The sequence below is a fragment of the Falco naumanni genome, chromosome W (genome assembly GCF_017639655.2).
Source record: "Falco naumanni isolate bFalNau1 chromosome W, bFalNau1.pat, whole genome shotgun sequence".
Classification (NCBI taxonomy): domain Eukaryota; kingdom Metazoa; phylum Chordata; class Aves; order Falconiformes; family Falconidae; genus Falco; species Falco naumanni.
Genome location: NC_054079.1, coordinates 23080284 through 23102010, shown reverse-complemented (window position 1 = coordinate 23102010; position 21727 = coordinate 23080284). Strand labels below are relative to the sequence as shown.

The 21727-nt window shown below is 41.9% G+C and overlaps 1 protein-coding gene and 1 long non-coding RNA gene across 2 annotated transcripts; one reads left to right on the top strand and one right to left on the bottom strand.

Annotated features, from left to right (window-relative positions):
- The first annotated feature begins 10691 nt into the window (after positions 1-10691).
- Positions 10692-21202, top strand: LOC121080473 (perilipin-2-like). The gene is given in 8 exon segments (XM_040578499.1): positions 10692-10903; positions 10984-11149; positions 11810-11892; positions 12389-12674; positions 12992-13099; positions 13102-13172; positions 19849-19983; positions 20687-21202. Coding segments are annotated over 8 exon segments (1281 nt in total). The 5' UTR covers positions 10692-10873; the 3' UTR covers positions 21089-21202.
- LOC121080474 lies at positions 14715-19133 on the bottom strand. The gene is made up of 2 exons (XR_005825375.1): positions 18910-19133; positions 14715-15604 (listed from the first exon to the last, which is right to left on the bottom strand). It is a non-coding gene; the product is annotated as an uncharacterized LOC121080474 (long non-coding RNA).
- Positions 21203-21727: the final 525 nt, after the last annotated feature.

Sequence of the window (21727 nt, the reverse complement as noted above, 5' to 3'; positions counted from 1 at the left end):
ATTTCTCTGATAAATTGGAGTCTCTAGCCAAGAATAAGACTTACTATTGCTAAGCTTAATATACTGAATTAAACATAGTACTTAACAATCTCTGCTTTTCCTTCTTGAAACTTAAGCTTAGAGTATTTACTATATATCCCTTCATCAACATAAGATACTGATTTGTTAGATTTAAGTCAGACCTGTTGTAGCTGTTGACATATATGATAGCAAGACTGCTTGAATTTCATCTTTATAGTCTGTGAAGGGAGAGGACTTCGTTTTAGAAAAGACAACTAAAATACCATTGACTGATGTGTTGTCAAGTATTTTTTCCCATAAAAATCAGCAATCTAATTTTACTATTCATATGCATAAAGATATAAAACATTTGTTTAAGCAATTAGTAGGTAACTATCTCAAATTGTCTACTATATTAGAAAATGATCCTTCATATAATGTACAAATATTTTCTAAAAAATAAGAGGTAAAGATAAATTGAATTAAAAAGTTATGACAGTAATTACACATTATCACATTTACCTTTTCAGTTTTTAAAAGGTAGATATATCATGTATGTGTGCTCCCATATAACTCTGGATATTATTCTAAAACTACAAATCAATTTGTTTATTTAAAGCTCTATGCAGCTAACAATACTACAGGGCTAGTAAATCCTACCAAGCACTCTTTAAGAATCTTGTTTATTTACTGGTGGAAGTAATGTATGATACTTGTGCATCCATGACAACACTGTAACATGTCAGAGCAGGACTAGGTCTTTTCTTGCAACTGCAATATGAGATTAAAAGTAAGAGGCAATATTATTATATAGCAGAAGCTTTTCAAAAGACAAAACATGTTTATGGGAGGATTCAATTGTTGTTCATGGTAACATATTTGTGCTATTTCAGTGCTTTAGTTAGGTTCATCCATTGATTGTAAATAGTACTGAATGGTGAACTTACCAGGAAACATCAAACTTTGTATTTCCTCCTGGAGTTCTTCATAATACTGGAAAGGGATTCAACAGTGTCAAGCCTGAATTCTTAGGAATATCACTTTTTAAAAGTATTATGTTGGATCGTGTGATGACGCAAGTCGAGGTGGACTTAAAAGAAACACTATGTCTGCGTGGCTGGGTTTGGACAAAATGGCCTTTATTGTTTATACAAACTATTTATATATCTTAGACAGTGCAGGTGTCAGACCCTGATAGGTTTTTGTGTCCTTCTTGCTTGCTATTTGCTGTTGCTGTAGGTGCCCGTATGCTGTGGCTCTAAGTTCCGATTCTTCACATCCTGTTTACAGACCTGACAATTTGTTGCTGTCTTAAAGGTACACGGCTAAGTCTTTGAAGTCAACTAACTTGTCTGCAGACCTGCTGCAGACCCCAACAATTCCCCCTTTTTGTTTTTTGAACAGCTAGTACCAGGTTTGTCATGTTCTGCAGGGCCCTTGCAAACATGGCGGCAACCAAGGCAATAGCAACCAAACAATACTGCCAATTGAGTGAATGGATGCCAAAAAGGGCTGACATTTTCTCAGATTTTGGTAACATGTTGCTGCAATGGGGCGCCTAAAATCCATGAAGCACATACATGGCTGTGAGGATTTTGATGGTTCTTGAGCCAACAACAAAAAGCCAATAGTTGCTCTGTTTTGTATATAATCGTGGCAAATTTGACTCACACTTTTAACTGCCTAACAAACAAGGTGATTTAATTCTTTAATGCTTTCCCTGCTGTTACTTCGAATAAGAGAAGAACCGCTGCAATATGTTCCCATCAGTTCCATAAATCAACTACATCATTACATGCTTCATCCAAAGTTATATTGGGTTTAAACGCATTATGCTTATCAACATGTTCACGTGTTGATTTATGCGGGTGTCATGGTCCCATCATAGCGTTTCACTACATTAGCATCTACATAAAGACAACTATTGACATTCAAAGTGCAAACAATATTGACTTCTTTTGGGTTAACATTATACAGACGTAATCAATTATCCCGAATATCAAGACTTTCATTAAGATTCTTCATTCCCCACATACATTCACATTTTTGCAACAATGTCTGCAAGTCAGTTTCAAGGAAGGGCACACCAAACAAGGACTGGTTCAGTAAGGAGGCCACACATTAGTTGTTGGGTTGACAGGTGGCAGCAGCACTCCCACGGTCTGGCACACTAAGCTCAGGCCGCACACAGCGAGCAGGTATCCATCGTAGACCTTCATCTGTAGAAACACAAGCATAACTTCTCCCCCATGTTAACAATTCATGCGGTCCCGACCAATGCCCGGTACGAGGGTCTTTCATGCGTACTAAGACACTTTTGTGCTTTTGCTGCTTGTCACCAATTGACACAAAATGTTGCACAATGGCAGGCACCGCATGGTCCGCAGAGATTTTCAGAAAGTTCAAAACATAACATGCTTTCTGTAATCGTGCCTCTGGGGTCATTCCCTCCATTCCCTTTTTTTTTTTTAAGTTAGTGCCACTTTATTAATAGACTTACACCAATTTATACCCCCAGCTATAAATACACACGCTACGCACGCTTTGTTATGTAAAAGGTGATAGGTTAAAACTACTCGTTCACACGCTTCCATCTCCCCTATGATTGGTCCCGGTGTGGTGCCCACACGCCTCTCCCCCCTTGTGCAGGCATCCTGTTTTTTCTCGTCTTTCTGTCCAACTCTTATCTCTCTGTGAATACAGTTTCTTTGTCTCCCTTGGCCTTGCATATGTCCTTCACAACACTTGCAGCTTGTTACAGTTTCGGCCTGCTCGGCCTGCTATTACAACAAAGTTACTTGGTCTGGATTGCTCATAATATGTCCATTGTCTTCCAGCCATTCCACAAATCCCCCTTTTTGTTTTTGAGCGATCCAGACCCCTTTTATTATTCTGTTCATAATTCTCATAAAGCAATTCCACACACAGATCAATATCATTAAAAGGATTACAGTGGCAATTAATACTGTTGTCCCGTGCAGAAACAAATCTTTTAACCATCCAGTAATTCCTAAACTCTGTAGCCAGTCCGTTAACCCGTTCTCAATCTTTATAGCCTGTATATTTTTTCTTAACTCAGCAAGCTGCTTATGAATATAGTTTGAGTGATTAGTCAAATTCATATACTTTCCTTAGCGCTGTTCATTATAGGCTACTCTCTACTGTTCATGCTGTTTCCTTATCTTCTAGAGGTGAGATCACATTCCTCCTTTGTTCCTGTCTCATCCTAGTTTCTTCTCATACTCCCTTAAAGTTATTTAACTCTTTGCTGCAGGATCTCAGCTGCACATCATTGAAAGCAAGGCCAAAACTGCACATTATCAAAGTCAAAACAACCCACTGTCTCTGTCCTGTACAATTCTACAATTTTTTTAATTTTTTTAAATTTTTTTTTAATTTTTTTTTAACAGCAAAATACATTTCAACTGCTGTAATACAGATTATAGACAGCTTTTCCGCGTGACAGAACAGTCACCCCGTACTGCAAAACAGTTTTTTGCAAGTCTTGTAATACTTTCCAAGCAAATGGTGTGTGAACGTGAGGATTACCAGCAGCCGCATCTCCCATTACAATAGGATATGCATGCGGTGCATCGGTGGAAGGAGTAGGAAGATCAAGGAGTGGTCCGCCTGTCAGTTCTACTAAATCCCAGTTTCCGTCTCTTAATGCTCCATCTCTTATAGCCTGCCAAAATCGCCGAGGGTCGCGCGTCATTACTGTAGCACTGGAAACTGGATTTTTACCACCTCCAACTTCTTCATTGCCTGTGACTCATAATGTTGTCGTAGCTGGACCCGAATCCGGGTTTTCGGCATTTCCATCGTGCGCAGGCAGGGCCGGAGCTGAGGGGGCGGGCGGGGGGGCCGGAGCCGAGGGGGGAAGGCGTGTGGGCTGGCACAAATGTTGGGGGGAGTCAGGGGGGCTGGGATCGGTCCGCCGAGGTTTCTGCTTGTCGTCCTCGGAATCGGAATCAAGTATAAGTCGATGCAGTTGGAGAGATTTAGGGGATTCGGGGCATTGGGGAGTGGCGTCTGGTAAGGGGCACAGACTCTCCCCCTCCCCCACCCCCTCATCCTCTTGTCTGTATTCCGGAGAGGGATACAGGGGAGGTTTGAACGATGTACCCTTATTCGCATTTTGCTGACATTTTAAGCTCCCACTCACGTCTTGCGGACTCTGCAAGTCTCCACTCGCATTTTGCTGATTTTGCAAGCCCCCATTTGCATCTTGCGGATTTTTGAAGCTCCCTACAACATGTCTAAGCAGTCCCCATGTAGGCAAAAGCCCCGGTGCCTTTTCATCCCCTTTCTCCAGAGCTTCTGACAGTGTTGATCCTAAATTGTCCCAGGTCGACACACTAAGAGCAGTTGCGGGGTACACTTCCACTGATTTAAAGAACGAATTCAAAATTTCTTAGTGACTAAGTATCCTTTATTGGCAGCTCTGGATGCACGGGGGATCCTTCTGCCTAACATGCATGTCTAAAGTAAATAACTATCTTATATTTATACCATAAAACAATGACTATTCAATTAACGCCTATACATAGTCATTACCTAAACCCGCCTACTCTCGCTTCCTATGTTAATTAGCTTATCAGTCCTTTGCCTGCGCAAATTCTTCCAAGAATTGCGGGCAGGGGTCTTTGGGAGGAAGGCCATAGGTCTTCCTCAAGGTGTACTTTTCACCTTTTGCCAGAAAATGCTGAGCTGGCGGAGTTGGCTGTTTTCAATTAGCTCTTGCTATCTGTCTTTCCTCCTTGGGTGTTAAGATGCCGACAGATAACAGGATGTCCACAGCCTCACAAGGTGTCGGCAGACACACAATACATAGGGGATGGATGCTGACAGCCTCACAAGGTGTCGGCAGATAACAGGATAGCATTACAAGATGTTGACAAACACAATATACATTGAGGATGTCATTATTCTATCCTACAGTGAATTCATACAATATCACTACTCCATGTGTTTTGGCCCACAATAACATATCTTTTAACCGAAGCCCATCTAAAGTAATTCCACGCTTCTCTAATACTAATTTCCACGTTGATAGCACCATGGTATCTTCTTTAGATAACTTACTCCCCATGTTGTCCCTGGTGGCTCACCTTACCGGTGTCACATTCTCCCGGGATCTTGCAGCTGCTCGCTTCGCTACTCCCCTTCACCAGGCTCCGCCTCCCCAGCAACCCGCTGGTCACAGTTTCAGGATCACTCCTGACACCCCTTACCGGGGTCACGTCAGCACAGTCTCAGAATCTCTTTTTGATACCCTTTACTGGGGTCATATAGGCACGTCGGGGTCACCAAATGTGGTGACGCAAGTCAAGGCAGACTGAAAAGAAACACTATGTCTGCGTGGTTGGGTTCGGACAAAATGGCCTTTATTGTTTATACAAACTATTTATATATCTTAGACAGTGCAGGTGTTAGACCCTGATAGTTTTTTGTGTCCTTCTTGCTTGCTATTTGCTGTTGCTGTAGGTGCCCGTATGCTGCGGTTCTAAGTTCGGGTTCTTCACATCCTGTTTACATACCTGACAATTTGTGGCTGTCTTAAAGGTACACGGCTAAGTCTCTGAAGTCAACTAACTTGTCTGCAGACCCGCTGCAGACCCCAACAGGATCGTACTGTAATTTTTATCTTTACTTAAAAGATGCTTCAGGTTCTTCAGTATTTTTCATTCTCATGCCAAATACTTTGATTAAAAATGTTATATGATCCAGTGGATTAGCAATGTAATTGCCTGTTTATATTTATTAATCCATGCATTCTCTCAGCACGTGTTAGCTATGATATTGATATGTTAGATTGATACGCTTGAGATGCAAATGATATGTATGTGGTGGAATTTAGACATTACATTATCATTGCTTTGACAAAGGTTGTAGGGTTTTAAGATTTAGAAAAGCATCTTGAAATATTAAAGCAAATTAATTCTGGAAAAGCAAATCAGTGCAATAAAGGAAGAGATTCGTAGCTAGGGATAGGCTCCAAAAGAATATTTATCTTCCTCTAACATCTTAATAAATAACAGGGACAAATTCTACCATAGGTTTCTTAGCATTCATAGATTTAAATGCTGAAAGATTTTGATTTAATACATCACATTTCCTCCTAGCGTACTGCATTTTCCAGATATGATAGTATTTAAGCTAATGCCTGAAGTACAAGGTTAATAAAGAAAGTTTTCTATTCCAACATTAAGTCTCTTACTGGAAACTGTCAGTTGAATCACTAAAATTAGATATAAAGAAGTCCTGAAAAAATCGGTAAGCCTTAGCTGAGACCAACCTTTCATTGTACCTTAGACAATAAGTATCAGGATGTGGCAGCTATAGAAATTACACAGATAACAGCCTGGGAACCGCATGGAGTACCTTCTTGTTTGGTTTCAGCAAATTTACATGCAAAAAGAGGGATAATAAAAACAAATAAATTATCTCTGAGTTTTCTCTCATTTTCTATCCCTTTCTCAACACACTATAAATTGGTCACCTCTACACAAACAAAACAGTTGTATGTTGATCAGTTGCTTCTGCAGATATGTGTTTTTCAGTTAGAATAGAGACACAGGTTTGGGTGTCCTGTTGTTGACTTATTTTGATCATCATATTTTAGAGTGGGAAGGGATTGTTTAAGTGCATTTTGTTCAGGTGTGTGTCTATGTATGCACATTAAAAGAGCTGTTAATTTGGAGGGGTGTGTGAAATATAATTGTTTTCATTGCTTTCTTGGTTAACATATTCAGTTTGTGAGGTCAGGTGGAGTGCTGTGCTAAAGGCACCCATCTAAGTGATGATAATTTGAACTTTCAGCAGAGAAAGGAACGTAAGAAGACCCACAATCTGGATAAAAGTTATTCTCAAATAGTTTACTAAAAAGAAGGGAGCTCTAGTCCCACAATTATTGGTTTAAAATAAAGTGGCAACTTTCACTTCATTTTGTGGGCTGCAAGACTGTTGGGTTAAGTTGATGATGCTTTGGGAATACTTAGCAAACCAGCTTCCTGTCATGGTTTAACCCCAGGTGGCAACCAAGCACCACACAGCCACTTGCTCACTCCCCCTCACCCAGAGGGGTGGGGAGGAGAATCAGAAAGGAATGTAAAACTCAAGGGTTGAGATAAGAACAATTTAATAATTTAAACAGAATAAAAAGGAAAGAACAACAATTAAAGCAACAACAATAATAATAACAACAGTTACAATAGAAAAGTGGGGAAAAGGTTAAAATCCAAAGGAAAAAGGAGAAAGGAAAACAACTGATACACAGTACAACTGCTCACTGACCAATACCCAGCCAGTCCCTGAACAACAATCCCCAGGCCCCAGAATACCCTCCAAGTTTATATACCAAGCATGACATCCTATGGTATGGAATACCTCTTTGGCTGGTTCAGGTCAGCTGTCCTGGCTGTGTCCCCTCCCAATTTCTTGTGCCCCTCTAGCCCTCTGACTGGCAAGGCCCAAGAAACTGAAAACTTCTTGACTTAGCGTAGAGGAATGAAGGCAGTGGGTTGATTAGTATTGATAATATGCATCTGTGGCCTTGCCTGGAAGGCAGTGGGTTGATTGACATGGATGATGTGCAGCTGTAGCTTGTTCCTGCTAAATAGTTAAATAGCACTGAGGACTGGGGTGTGTTGTGTTGGTGTCCTGTCTGGATAGTAGAATCTGACTGATGGTAAAAGCCTTGTTACAGCCTACTAGTTTTTTGAGCTGCAACCATTGGTGTCTTGTGTGAGGTTGAGTTGGACTCTGGCTACAACAACTGGTGCCTAATGTAGCTGAGACAAGCAGGAGAACCTGCAACCTATAACAGACACTGTGAGAGGTGAGCTATTGATAACTAACTGATATAGGTGTATTGCAATACTTGTTGGCCACATTAACTCAAATGGCAGCTTCTGGCACCCAATGTAGATGGGGGCTAGTTGATATGGGTGCAGAAGAAGAAAGTTCTATGTTACCAAGGCTTATAGACATATTTGAAAAAAGATGCATAAAGTATAACAAGAAGGCAATAAGAACTTCGCTAGGATGGTGCAAAGTAAATGATGTGCTAGGTAAGCTGAAAAATGTCTCTAGCATTCAGGCATGGCAAAATGCTGGAATGCTACTTTTTGGGGCTGCTGTGAGAGGGGACAAAATTGCTACAGTGTCATTGACAACATGGAGATTGGTCTTAGATTTACTAGAATGATCAGAAGTGGATGGGGAGACAAAGGCTGCAATTGAAGCAGCCACATCCCTGGTTGCAGAGGTGATGCCTAATAAGGTACCTTTGCCATCAGTTTCTCTGCCATCACCTGATTCACACAGTCGGAGCTGGCAGGAGGAGCAGAGTGGTGTTGGGTCAAGTGGATAGAGTTGGTTCCTTTTGGGGTAGCAGGGGGATCTGGTTATTGTCCTGTTGCCTGACTGTGATCCTGAGCCACCTGTGATAGGTTTATTGGAGGAGACCTTGGGTCATGTTCAACAACCAGCCCAAATTACAGCATTGGGACCGCATTCTGCCAAATTCTGGAAAAAGATGCAGGAGCAAGCACTTGCAGAAGGGAATATCAATGTTGCAACTGCCTTGGGGGCAGGGTGTTAGCCTGCCCAGTGCTTTGAAAGGATGGTAATGCTCCCCCCAAGTGGGAATCTTTCAACTTGGGAGTGATAAGAGTTAAGATCAACCTGTACACAGTACGGAATAGGCTCGCCCTACGCTCAATCGTTGTTACGTGGTCTCTTCACAGCAGAGCTTACTGCTCATGATTACCATACAATTGCACAAATTATATTGACTTCTATGCAAATGTTAATGTTTGAGTCAAACTGGAGGTGTTTGGCAAATGAGCAATCATTGATGAATTTAGAATACCCCCAGGATGATCCATGTTTTGGGGCAGGGATCCCACAATTGATGGGGGAGGCTCTGGTTAACTCTCCTCAGTTACAAGCTTGCTTACATCCTTTAGTCCTGCAGCAGGGAAAAGAATTAACTCCAAGCTTTATTGCAAGTTCTGGATCATGGCACTCCACAACAGTCATGGACCACAATAAATCAAGGCCCCAATGAGGGGTATGTGTCATTCCCGGATAGGTTGAGAGACTTCTTGGACAAGCAAATACAGAATGGGGCAGCTAAAGAAGCATTGTTACTTCAATTAGCTAAGGACAATGCAAATGAGGATTGTAGAAAGGTGATTGCAGGCATGGTGAATCGTAATCCCACTTTAATAGAATTAATGTATGTATGTGGGAAGGTAGGAACCGCTGCCTTCCAAATGGAGCGTCTGGCAAAGACCTTTGCTGATGCAGTCAGGGTCGTCTGCCATTGTTACACATGTGGGCAAGAAGGTCACTTACAGAAGGACTGTCCAAAGAGATCGAGGCTGGGAAGGGCTGATGGCTCTGGTTTGGTATGCTGTTGATGTAACAAACCAGGGCATTTTGCAAAACACTATAGATCTAAATTTAACACTCAAGGGCAGTTATGTGCAGGTGGCAACAGAAAGCAGGGAAACAAGGGGAGGAACCGCATGATGATACAGATGAATCTTCCACAACAATTCCAGGCTTATGCAGCCAACTTGCAGCCTGAACTTAAGGGAGCACCAGATTGGATGTTACCACAGCAACCGCCATCACACTAGAGGATGATAAAGTACATAAGGTCCCACTGAATGCTGTGGGACCCATTGGCAATAGAGTGCACTGTTGCTTGGATGTTCAACATTACAAGGTTTGTTTGTCTTACCAGGAGTCATTGATGCTGATAATATGGGTTGGATTCAAGCAATGGTGTGGACCCCCACTCCCCCGTGTCAATTCCTGAAGGTAGCCAGATTGCACAATTAATTCCTTTGCGGGTGCAAGTTAATTATGCCCATGACAGAGTCTGGGGCAGAGAAGGGTTTGGTTCAGCAGGAACACCACAAATTTTCTGGACCCAGAGTGTACAAAATGCACTTCTGTATGTGCTCCTTATGTGGTACTGCAATACCCCTCTTTTCTTACAGGGTTTCATATGGGTGGTAGAGCTGTTAGTGTTTTATCCATGTTGGAAGATGTAGGTGTTGGAAGATAACTGAGTAGCATGGGCTTGTTGGATGACTGCCTGTTCCAGTGCGGGATGGGTAATAATTAAGTCTAAATTAACATAAAGGAGAGATTTTCTGCAGTGGGAAAGTCCTATACCTTGTGCGTTACACGAATGCTAACTTTTGAGCAAGCTGAGCAGGGGGAGTCCTGCATGGGTATTGGGCATGTCACTAGAGAGAATGAACTCCTTGAGTTTAGCGGAATGACTTCTGGGAATTGAGCTGAGGTTACTGAAATAAGTACTCCCCTTCAATCTTCCATGTGTTGTCAAGATTTGGGCAGCAGTGATGACTCGAGTGTCAAACTTTACTCCCTTATGTTAACAGAAGATCTGATCTGATTAAAGACCTCGATGGTGGAGGCTTCATCTGATTTAGACATCCTAAACTAGAATTCTGGCAATTTGTTGGTTGGTGTTTCTTTGGCCTGGCTCAACAGATAAGCCCAAGTGTGTGTGTCTTCTAGAAAAATAGGTTGATCGACTGACTGGTAACTCTTTGGTAATTCTTCAGTGAAGTGCTGTACCTCAAAGCCTGTCTCTTGCATGTGCCCTACTTCTGTTGCCTAAACCAAAGTAATTGGATTTCTAAGTTGCTACAATAAAATGTAATTCCTGTATGCAAGAATTTGGACATGCCAATCGCTTCGATCAATGGAGTTGATTACAAAAGGATTGTTGGTTTCAAAGTCTGGCGATTAGATGGAGTGGATATGAGAATCCTGTAACTCAAATATGCTTCTTTTACAGGCTGTGTGAGATTCAAGACCTGAAAAAATGGCATTGGCAGCAATTGATCCACAGCAGGTAGGTCTTACGTAGCCCCATAGTTCTTTATGCCTAGTTCAGAAACATGAGTCAACTAACATTTTTCTTTTTTTAAACAGAACATTGTATCGAGGGTTGCTAACCTTCCCTTGGTGAGCTCCACCTATGATATGGTGTCCACAGCTTGCATCACCACAAAGGATAACCATCCTTATCTGAAATCCATATGTGAGATAGCAGAGAAAGGAGTGAAGACGACTATCATCCAGAAACTGGAACCGCAAAGTAAGGCAACAATGGAACTGTTGATAACTTAATTAAACTGATTGCTTTTTATATCCAGATGTACTTACAGTTTAACATGGTCATGCCAGTCTGGAGTGTGGTTTCAGGTAGCTGACTGAACCTGTTGCATGGCTTGTTAAGTAACTGATTACAGATGGGTATGATTGAACAAAAAACCCCAAACCATCTAGAGCCAAAGCAGATTCCAGCTTTTGTAATCCTAAACTAACTGATGCATCTTGATATGCCAGATGGTTATGTAGTCTGTTGCTCAACACCTTCATTACCTTTCACCTGGTTTCAAATGCTACTCCTGTACTTTCTCTCGCTAAGAACAACTGATTAAATTTGGCAACTGTGTCACAAGACTGTTGTAACCAGTAACCTGGTTTCATGAAGTGGCAGGCAGCCAGGTGCTTCTATCTTGTTCTAACAGTTGCTTGTAAAGTGTCAAATGGATTTAAGTGAGCTTTTTTCCTGTTGCTGTAAACCTGTGTTTCTGGGCTTTCCTGCCTCAAATTTCACTGAAAAAGGGAGGAAACTACTTTAAGAGTGTTTTAGCATGAGCTCTGTTTCAAGAGGAATTCTCAACTGGATTTGTTTATACTAAGGGAAAACAAACTCCAAATTTTAAACCAGCTATTGTACTTTGTTTTATAGTTGTAGTTGCCAACAACTATACGTGCATATGTCTGGACAAAATTGAAGAGAGACTACCTATTTTGAATCAACTCACTGACAAAGTAAGTTCTTTCCATGTGAAGCAGAACTGTACACCCTTCCTCTTTCCTATTACTAAAAATGCAGGGAGACAGATTTCAATAAGCTGTGCTTCAAGCACAGCTTAGAAGCAGTAAGGAGGTAAAAGGTTTTTCTGTAGAATTTTGTTGCCTTTGGGATGCCATTAAGCTGCTTTTTTTTAATTTTAAAACTTGCCCAACGTTTTACACATCTGTCTAGGATCTGTTCACTGATGGGCATTTTTTTTTTTTAAATTTGAGTCCTTGTCTCTTTCCTGCTCAGTGTGAAGCAAATAGTACTGGAATTACATCACTGAAGTGTTTTGAGCTGAAGGCTGCATGGAAGTCATATTTTGTTTTGTCTTGTACATATGTTTTCAGGACATCATTTCTCCTAGATAACTGATAATTTTACAAGCTTTAGTATAAATCTGTATTTCCTGGATTATGTATCTCCTTAGGAAATAGTTTTAGTGAATCAGCCTGTTTCTTATGGCAGGTTGTTGCTAATGCCAAGGATGTAGTTGTGGGAGCTAGAGAAGCTGTAACAACCACTGTGACTGGTGCCAAGGAAACTGTTGCTCACACGATCACTGGAGTTGTGGGCAAGACTAAAGAAGCAATGCAAGACAGTGTAGAAATGACCAAGTCAGTTGTCAATGGCAGCATTAACACTGTCCTGGGAAGTCGTGTGGTGCAGATGGTGAGCAGTGGAATGGACAGTGCTCTCACTAAATAGGAGACCCTTGTTGACCAGTATCTCCCACTTACAGAAGCAGAACTAGGTAAGACCAATTCAAGGTTTGATTTTATTGGAATGCTGGTATTGGAGAGAAGCAAGCAATCATCCATTTATTACTTGTAATGGGGAGAAGGCATGTGCTTCCCACGCTGCCTTTGCCTTGCTGTTTGTAGTAGCATCTTCACAGGGAAGCAGAGTGAAAAATAAAGATTTCCACATGTGGTAGTCTTATTAACTTACTATGGTACTAAAGGGCTACTAAACAGGTCCAGTATTCAGCTGTTAGTAAGAGGTCTGAGGCAGTTACATTTGCTTAAGTTTTCTTCCATTGGTCAATTTGCTTCCTTTCTACATATCTAGAGAAAGAAGCTGCAAAAGTTGAAGGTTTTGAAGTTGGAGTTCAAAAGCCAAGCTACTACATTAGACTAGGATCCTTGTCTTCAAAGGTCCGTGCATGTGCCTACCATCAAGCCTTAAAGTTAGAGATGCTAACCAGAAAAGCCAGGAGGCAATCTCTCAGCTCCACCACACTGTTAGTTTGGTAAATTTAAGCTTTCACTTGAGTTGTGAAAAGCAAACACTGGCACAGTTTGAGTGCAGAAAATAACCAAAAAGAGGCATAGGAAAACTGGAATTGCTTTCTCATACTAAGTGTGTTTTGTGGGTATAAAGGATTTCCCATTCAGAGCTTTTCACCGCTATTCAGGAGAGATCTTAAATCAGGCTAAGCTGTAAATGAGCCAGGAACTGCTTGTAATTTTGAGCATTGCAGGAATAGAAGCGACACGTTTAAAGTGATATTTCTGTTCTGAAGTGTTGAGTTTAACACTGACTTCATTCAGTGAAGTAAGTGTCTTGCAACTCAACACTCCAGTCCTCTATATTAATAAAATGGTCAGGTGCTGCGGGCATTCTGGGCGAGCAGGAGTCAGATTCAAATACTCATGGAGTTCAAGATCTGATCCGTTTATTGTACAAACCAGGCACACTTTTATAAGGCACTCTATAAACGTGTGATAATATGATTGGGTACTTTACAAGCGTATAGTAATATGATTGGTTAACAATTGTTTATTGGCAAGATTTCTGTTTCTACTTTTTCAGGCACGTAGGCTCCTTCCTGTTGTTTCCCAGCTCCTCTTATCGCGTCCTTGCTGGCCCTGGCCTTGTGCAAGCACCCGCAATTTGTTCCTCCCTCTTCATTCCACTGTTCTGATCGTGCCCTCGTCTTATTTCTTCAGTATTTTTCCACTTGCTTCAAAGTTCAGTATAATCATTCAATACAGCAAGAGCCCCAACACCTCCCCCTTTCTTTTTAAATACAGCATTAATACTGCGTTCCATACAGCTTTGGAAACATTGTAAAAGACAAGGCACTAAAAGTAACAAAAGAATAACAAACAACAATATACTATGCAAAGCAGAAGCAAAAGCAATATTCATTAGGCCTATTCCTAAAAATAATGCCATCGTTCACATTTACAATGATGTTGTATTATGAGATTCAAAACTTTTTCTGATAATGCGAACCCAGAAGATGAGTTCATTTCGATGTTCTGCTAAAAATATCTGTTCGAAGGCTTCATAAGATTGTAAGGCCTCGTTTATACCTGAAAAAGTAGGGGCATGTGTCCCAGTAAGAAGGGAAAAACCACTGGAACCAAAACGTAGGATACTATACCGACAGGGTGGACACAGCCAAGAGTGTAAAACCTTCCGCCTATATGCTCCAACCCTTTTACAATATCCACAATATAGAGTAACTGTTGAATTACAAGTAGCAGCACATATAGGACAAGAATTTTCTGTTTCTATCGGTCCTTGCCCAAAAAGATCCTGCAACGCACGCACGATACGGTCACAGTGTAACAAAGACAATTCACCGGAGGGTAATTGACATTGTATCTCCCGAGGTAACTGCTGCAAGATGGGCAGAATAATGTATGTTAACTTATCTACAAGCTGCTTTTCTTCATTTGGTCGTGGCGGTCGGAATAACCTTTCTCGATGCTGTGCCCACTGAGCCCACTGATCCCTCCTGTTCATTTAGGAGTCAATCCTGTCGTAGTCACCCTGCTGTTTCTTTTCAGTGGGTCGGTTTTCAATCCATGGGCGAACCCATTTTGCTGGAATCCACTTGGTCACTGCCCCTGTGGAGATACATGCATAACCCCGACCCCACGTTAATAAATTATGAGGTCCTGACCAACAATTTGAGACAGGGTCAAATACCTGGACAGCTATGTCACGATTCGAAAAATCATTGGGATTGTTAGAAAAGTGATAGAAAATCGGCTGTTCAGTACATTCCGTTCTGGGATTCAACCAGTTCAGTACATAGCATGCTTTTGCCACTATTACCTGAGGACTCCTCTCCCCCTCTTTTCGGAAAAACAGACAGGTAATGTTTCAATGATTGATGGGCACGTTCAATAATTGCCTGACCACCAGAATTATGGTAACATAGTGGGAGAAGGCAGCCCAGGCTGAAGGGCACCCATGTCAACCATTTTTTCATTTATTGCTCTTAAATCATGTAATAATCTCCATTTTCCTGATTTCTTTTGAATTGTAAGAATGGGTGTATTCCATGGGCTAACAAAAGGTCTGATGTGGCCTAAATCCAATTGTTCTTGGACTAATTCTTGAATGTGTTGCAGCTTCTCTTGAGGTAAGGGCCATTGATCAACCCATACGGGAGTTTCTGATTTCCATTTTAATTTTAAGGTTGGGCGAGAGCTGCTATCAATGGCCCCAATCAAAAATCTGTAGAGATTCTCATTCCCCATTGGGAAAGTACATCTCTACCTAACAAGGACAAGGATGTGTGTAGGACATAAGGTTTTACCCATGCTTGATGTCCTTCTTGATCCGTGAAAAGAATGAAGTTTTTACTGATCTGTGTCAGACGACTTCCCCCAATGCCTGAAATGGTTGAACCCGCACTATCTAATTCCCACATGGTAGGCCAAACTGAAAAGGGAAGAACAGTAACATCAGCACCAGTATCAATCATCATTGAAACATTAGGAAGATTAACACCTTGTGGACCAGATATCTTAACATTACATTTTGGCTGCTCGGCACCAATAAGTTGACAAAAGGCAATGTTAGGCATACCCGTTGAGCCAAATGCACCTTGACCCCTGTCCTTTTCTCCTTTTTGAGGGACAGTAGCTTGGAATGGTATGAGCTGTGCAATAGTGCTTCCTGCTGGAATATGAACAGGTGGAGAAAAAACTTTTACCATAATTCCAATAGGTCCGGTATAATCGGCGTCAATACAACCAGGAAAAACAAAAATCCCCTTTTTTGACGCAGAAGAGCGTCCTATAAGGAGTGCAGATAAACCATAACCCAAAGGACCACTAACTGTAGAAGGAAGTACATGTACCTTTTCATCAGTGATATTTACAGGTTCTGCCACGGCCAAATTGACTCCTGCGCTTCCTCTGGTGGCTGAATACAGCTTGCCGAGGCAGCCATGAATTTTGTTGGGTTCTGGGGATATTTCTTGGCCGCGTCCCTCAGAACGCGGCTGTTCCCGTTTCCCGGAACAAAGAGGGGTGTACCATCTTTTCTAAATTTTGAGCGACAATCGGCCGCTTTATGACCAAATTTTTGACAACGCAAACAATTTCCATTCAACAGAGACTTTCCTCCTAGATTCTTTTTGCAGTCACATTTAAAGTGACCTTCCTGTCCACATTGATAACATTTTGGCTTAAGACCCCGGTCCCCTCGGCCTTGTACCTTGTTGTTGTTTAGAGCTACTGCTAGAGCATTGGCATGTATTTTTGCCTTTTCCTCTTCCTCAACCAGAGGAGCCCTTGCGCATGCCTCTATCATTTGAGCGATGGATGCCCCAGGGGGTAAGGATGCTATAAGTTGCTTACAAGTGACATAGAAACAACATTAATTGCAGGAGAGTGTTATAATCTAACGTTCCTCCCTCCTGAGGCCATTTCGCATCACTCCCCAATTTATACAAAGGCCACCACTGATTACAATATTTAATCAATTTCCTTCTATTTTCGGTACCACCATGTCCTACGATATCACTCCAATGTTTTAATATACAACCCAAGGGCGATTTTTCACAGGGCTTACTCCTTCCATTTCCCATTTTACAATTTTAATTACTTTTTCTCCGGCCGCCTTAGCCACCCAAGGTCGGAAACACGGATAGAGCTCCTTGCTCATATTGCACTCAAATGCATGTCTCAAGCACTCTTGCACTCACACTCAGTCAAAATAATTAAGCTATACACTGAAAATCAAAATGCGCATCTCAATCACACCATTCACACTCTCCGGGCAGCCCGCAGTCACACAAGCAGTATGTTATACGGTACCGTGCACTTATGTACAACTTTTAGGAACGCTGGCAGTTCACAAAGTATGCATTTCAATGAACAATTGCCAAAAAACAAACAACAAACAAAAAACCACCCCCACATTTTTCCTGGTCTTAAGCAGAGTGTTAAGTTTTCCGCTATTTGCCACGAATTACCAGAATATTATTATTTTTCAACATACATTTCATAACTCCGAGTTTTGAACATGTAACAAGACAACACATAGAACAAACAAGACACAGAGCGCTATTTCAGAAGACAACCTAAAGGAAGTTTTTAGCTTCCCCCCCCTTTTTTTTTTTTTTTTTTTTTTTTTTCTGCGTGCCGGACGTCTCCGTGCGTCTCACCAGCTGCCCCGTTACTAAACATACCATTTTATCCGCGGATCCAGGGGTTCTCTTCTGCTCCCGGGTGAACAGCTGAGAAGAGGAGGCTCCTCCGAGAAAATCTCCCGGGGCGCGCCTAGGAGCGTCCGCTCCGCAGCTGGTCCCTCAGCCGAGCAGAATTCCTCCTGCCTGGCTCGCCAAAACTGACGTGCGGAATTTGACTCTATAACTCGAAAGTTATAAAGTAGGTATGTTTATTGCGCGCAGATGCACGGGGGATCGCTCCTCCACAAGCCTGCATACCCGAAGTGACGAACCATCCCACATTTATACAATGAAACAAATGAATATTCAATTAACACCTATACATATTCGTTACCTAAACCCCGCTTCGTATGTTAATTAGCTTATCAGTCCGTTTCCTGGAATGTGGTGGTCTTGCAGGTTTGTAGGTGTTCATGTCCTTGTGACCATCCCATCTTCTCCAGCAAGGAGACTTAGCACTCCCTCCCTCTAGATAGCATTGGAATATCTCTCATCCTTTTCTCTTTTTTTTTTTTTTTTTTTTTTTTTTTTTTTTAAAAAATAGCCCCTTTTGTTAGAGGAAGAAGGGCAGGCGTCTCCCCAAAACTGTAGTTGTCTCCTCAAAGCTGTGTGCCTATGTGACCAGACACCGCACCCATGACTAGTCACCATACCCACATTCCTTGAGCAGACATATACAATCACAATCGATGTCCATTGTCCCCATTTCACACTATTTCTCCATATCAAAATTACTTTATGTAATGCCAGAAACATCAGTCTCAGGATGAAATATAACTTACAACTTGATTTCAGCATTGCTCCTACCAGGTTTGTCCAAAGTCACACAATCATCTTAAAGTAGCCAGAGGCCATGGTGCATTTTAACACTGGTCAGGAAGTCAGATCTCAACTTTCACCTTTGCAAAGACAAACATGCTTCAAAAAAATGCAGTCTGTTATTTAGGAGCTGGTGGAGCTGTGCCGTTCCCACCCCAGCAGTTTTACATCCAGTACTCGCAATTGCCGGTATTAATGTCTGTCTGCCGCTTGCCGTTTGTTCCTTATCAGGACACCAGGATGGTAATTCATCATCTAATCCCCACGCTATTCGTTCAGCAGTAGTCATTACTGGATAAGCTTTAGATGTATAATCGGGGGGATTTTCACACGGAGGTTGCCCCTCTGGCTCTTCCTCCGACTGAGCAGTAGGATCGCCGGGAGGCCGCACTGCAGCTTTAACAGCTGCAGCGACTTGCACCTCGCCGTGTAACTGCACGGCCATACCCCGTACAGCCCGATACGTGCGAGCCAAAGTCTTTACCCCCTCAAGTCCCGACTTGCACAGATTCCCACAAGTCCTCTCCCACTTTCTTCCATGTTTCATTATTATATACATCTTGCGTAGAAGCAAGGAAACCACAGCGGCGACTCCAACATAGCAGATAAATTACTGCCTGCCGTGAGACTGGCGTTTCAGTTTTCTCTGCCAGTTTCATCAAACTGTCTACGATTGCTTTCTCCACCGCTGATGCAGTGATCCCCATCCTGCTTAAGTTTCCTGACTCACCGGTCAGCCGTGCACGTTCCGCCTTTCTTCGGGCGCCCAGCTCTCTCTCCGCTGGCAGCAGGATCCTCGCCGGCTCCGCAGCTTGTAACACGATCCTTAACGAATCCTCCTGACTTTTCGACCGATCCACACGTCGGGGTCACCAGATGCTGCGGGCATTCTGGGCGAGCGGGAGTCAGATTCAAATACTCATGGAGTTCAAGATCTGATCCGTTTATTGTACAAACCAGGCACACTTTTATAAGGCACTCTATAAACGTGTGATAATATGATTGGCTACTTTACAAGCGTATAGTAATATGATTGGTTAACAATTGTTTATTGGCAAGATTTCTGTTTCTACTTTTTCAGGCACGTAGGCTCCTTCCTGTTGTTTCCCAGCTCCTCTTATCGCGTCCTTGCTGGCCCTGGCCTTGTGCAAGCACCCGCAATTTGTTCCTCCCTCTTCATTCCACTGTTCTGATCGTGCCCTCGTCTTATTTCTTCAGTATTTTTCCACTTGCTTCAAAGTTCAGTATAATCATTCAATACAGCAAGAGCCCCAACAGTCAGGTTCTTTGTGGGCTTGCATATCTTGCTGTGGGTATCTCTGAGCATTCCTGGGTACTTCAGTAGTCTTATCCTAACAGTGTACCTTTATGTACAGGATAAACTGTGCATAAAGAGTCATGGCCTTCTATATGCTTTCAAATCCTTGTGTAGGATGTGAACGGGGGAGGGGAAAATAGTTGAGGAAGAGGGATATGCTATATAACATCTTAAAACTGCATTCTGTTTTCTCTGCTTTGAAGAGAAGGAATGCACACTTATATTACCCAAAATCTTATATTGAACTTCTAAAGTATTTAAAAAGGAGCTTACAAAGCAGGTAAGTTAGGGTAGTCCTAATGGAACTTTTATAGATTCTTTGCTTTACTTCCTTACTTGGCTGTATTTCAGATCGAGTATGCCAGAAGGAACATGAATAGTGCCAATCAGAAACTTCTTGATGCTCAGGAAAAACTTTATCAATCCTGGGTAGAATGGAAGAAAAATACAGGCCAAAATGATGGTGATGACTCACATAGCACTGAGGTAAAGAGATGTAAATGTAAACCAGAAATAAATGGATTGTATACTGTCAAGGTAATGGCAAACTAACAGTCCTCAAAGTGCACAGCATCTTAACAGCACAGAAGCTTATGTGCAAATTGGAATTTGAATACCGAAGTGCAGGGCAGCTGACTAGCGACTGCTATGGAAAGTAGGGGACGTGCAAACTCTTCAGTGAGCCTACTTGCTGCAAACACTCGGGTTCATTCTCCTTTCAAGAGAATGGTCATCCTGTTTAGCATATGAACTTGGGTTGGGATGTCCGTATCTAGATCAGCTAGGACTCATACCTGATATGGCCAAATGACAAATAACCGTTTGTCATCATAAAACGGTCTTAGGCACAGCCTCACTGTGTTTTACATGTAAGCAGCTACATGCAAATTATCTATTAGAATACACTTGCCTACTGTGACTTCTTATCTGGATTTGAAACAAGAGCTTGCTTATCTGTTGACTGGGTAGAAGCTACCAGTATTTCTGTTCCACAAAGTACTTGAGATTTGAAGAAATATCAAGTACTTTCAAGTCTCTTACTCTTCAGGCTTAAGACCTGTTTTATTATCTGCTGTAGCTTTATTTTACTTGCATCCTGTTTACTTTGCTTCTTGATATATCTTGAGCAACATGAAGCTGCTACAGTCATAAAAAGATATTGACATGCTGTTAAACTTTTTGTTTCCAGTACATTGAGTCAAGAACTCTAGCTGTTGCCCGGACCCTCACTCAGCAGCTTCAGACCACCTGTCTCCCACTGGTTTCAAGCCTACAGGGGCTGCCACAGAATGTGCAGGATCAGGTTTACAAAGTTGGGTCAATGGCAGGTGATGTCTACCAGAGCTTTCGGTCAGCATCCTCCTTCCAGGAGTTATCAGACAGCTTTCTCACAACTAGCAAAGGACAGCTGAAGAAAATGAAGGAGTCTCTAGATGATGTGATGGATTATCTTGTTAACAACACACCACTCAACTGGCTGGTAGGTCCCTTTTACCCACAACTGCCTGGCCTTCAGCATGCTGAGAGCAAAGGTGAAGGGGAGAAAAATTCCAGCCAGAAAGACAAACAGCCTGAACACGCTACTGAATAAACTGCATGGCATGTGTGTACTCTGCTGACTGACAAAACAAGTAGCCTTAGCAAGTGTAGCTGTCAAAAGCCTTGGAGAAAAATCCATAAACATACAAGTGGGATAAGCATAGAGAAAAAGGACACTCACGCATGAGCTGCATTGTCCTTTGTAGTTAAGCCACTCTTAACTTAAACTGTCTTGAGTGCCAAAATACTGGCAGCTTACAGTTGTCAAGATGCTTGTTTGTCAAGTTAAGAAACCTCACCGTGCTTGACTAAGGGTATTAATACCATTAGTCTAAATAAAACGTGCCATAGGTAAAAGCATTTGATATGTTGCTTAATCTGTACCAGAATGATATAAAAACCTTGCATACTATGAAATGCATTTAAAAGCCCTGCAGTCTAGCTAGATATGTTTAAATTCCATATTTGCTGTGGATCACACATTTGATGATTATGGATCTGACTGTCTCAAATTCTGCTGCTACATAGTTCATGACAAAAGGTCTGTGAGTACAGAATTCCAAAGCTGAAAGTGGGGTTTCTGAATGAGTCAGCTGGAGTTACTTAAATGCTGTGACAGCATTAACATTAACTATCTAAACTTAACTATTGTATAACATAGTAACCTGACCACAGAATTCTGGAGTATCTA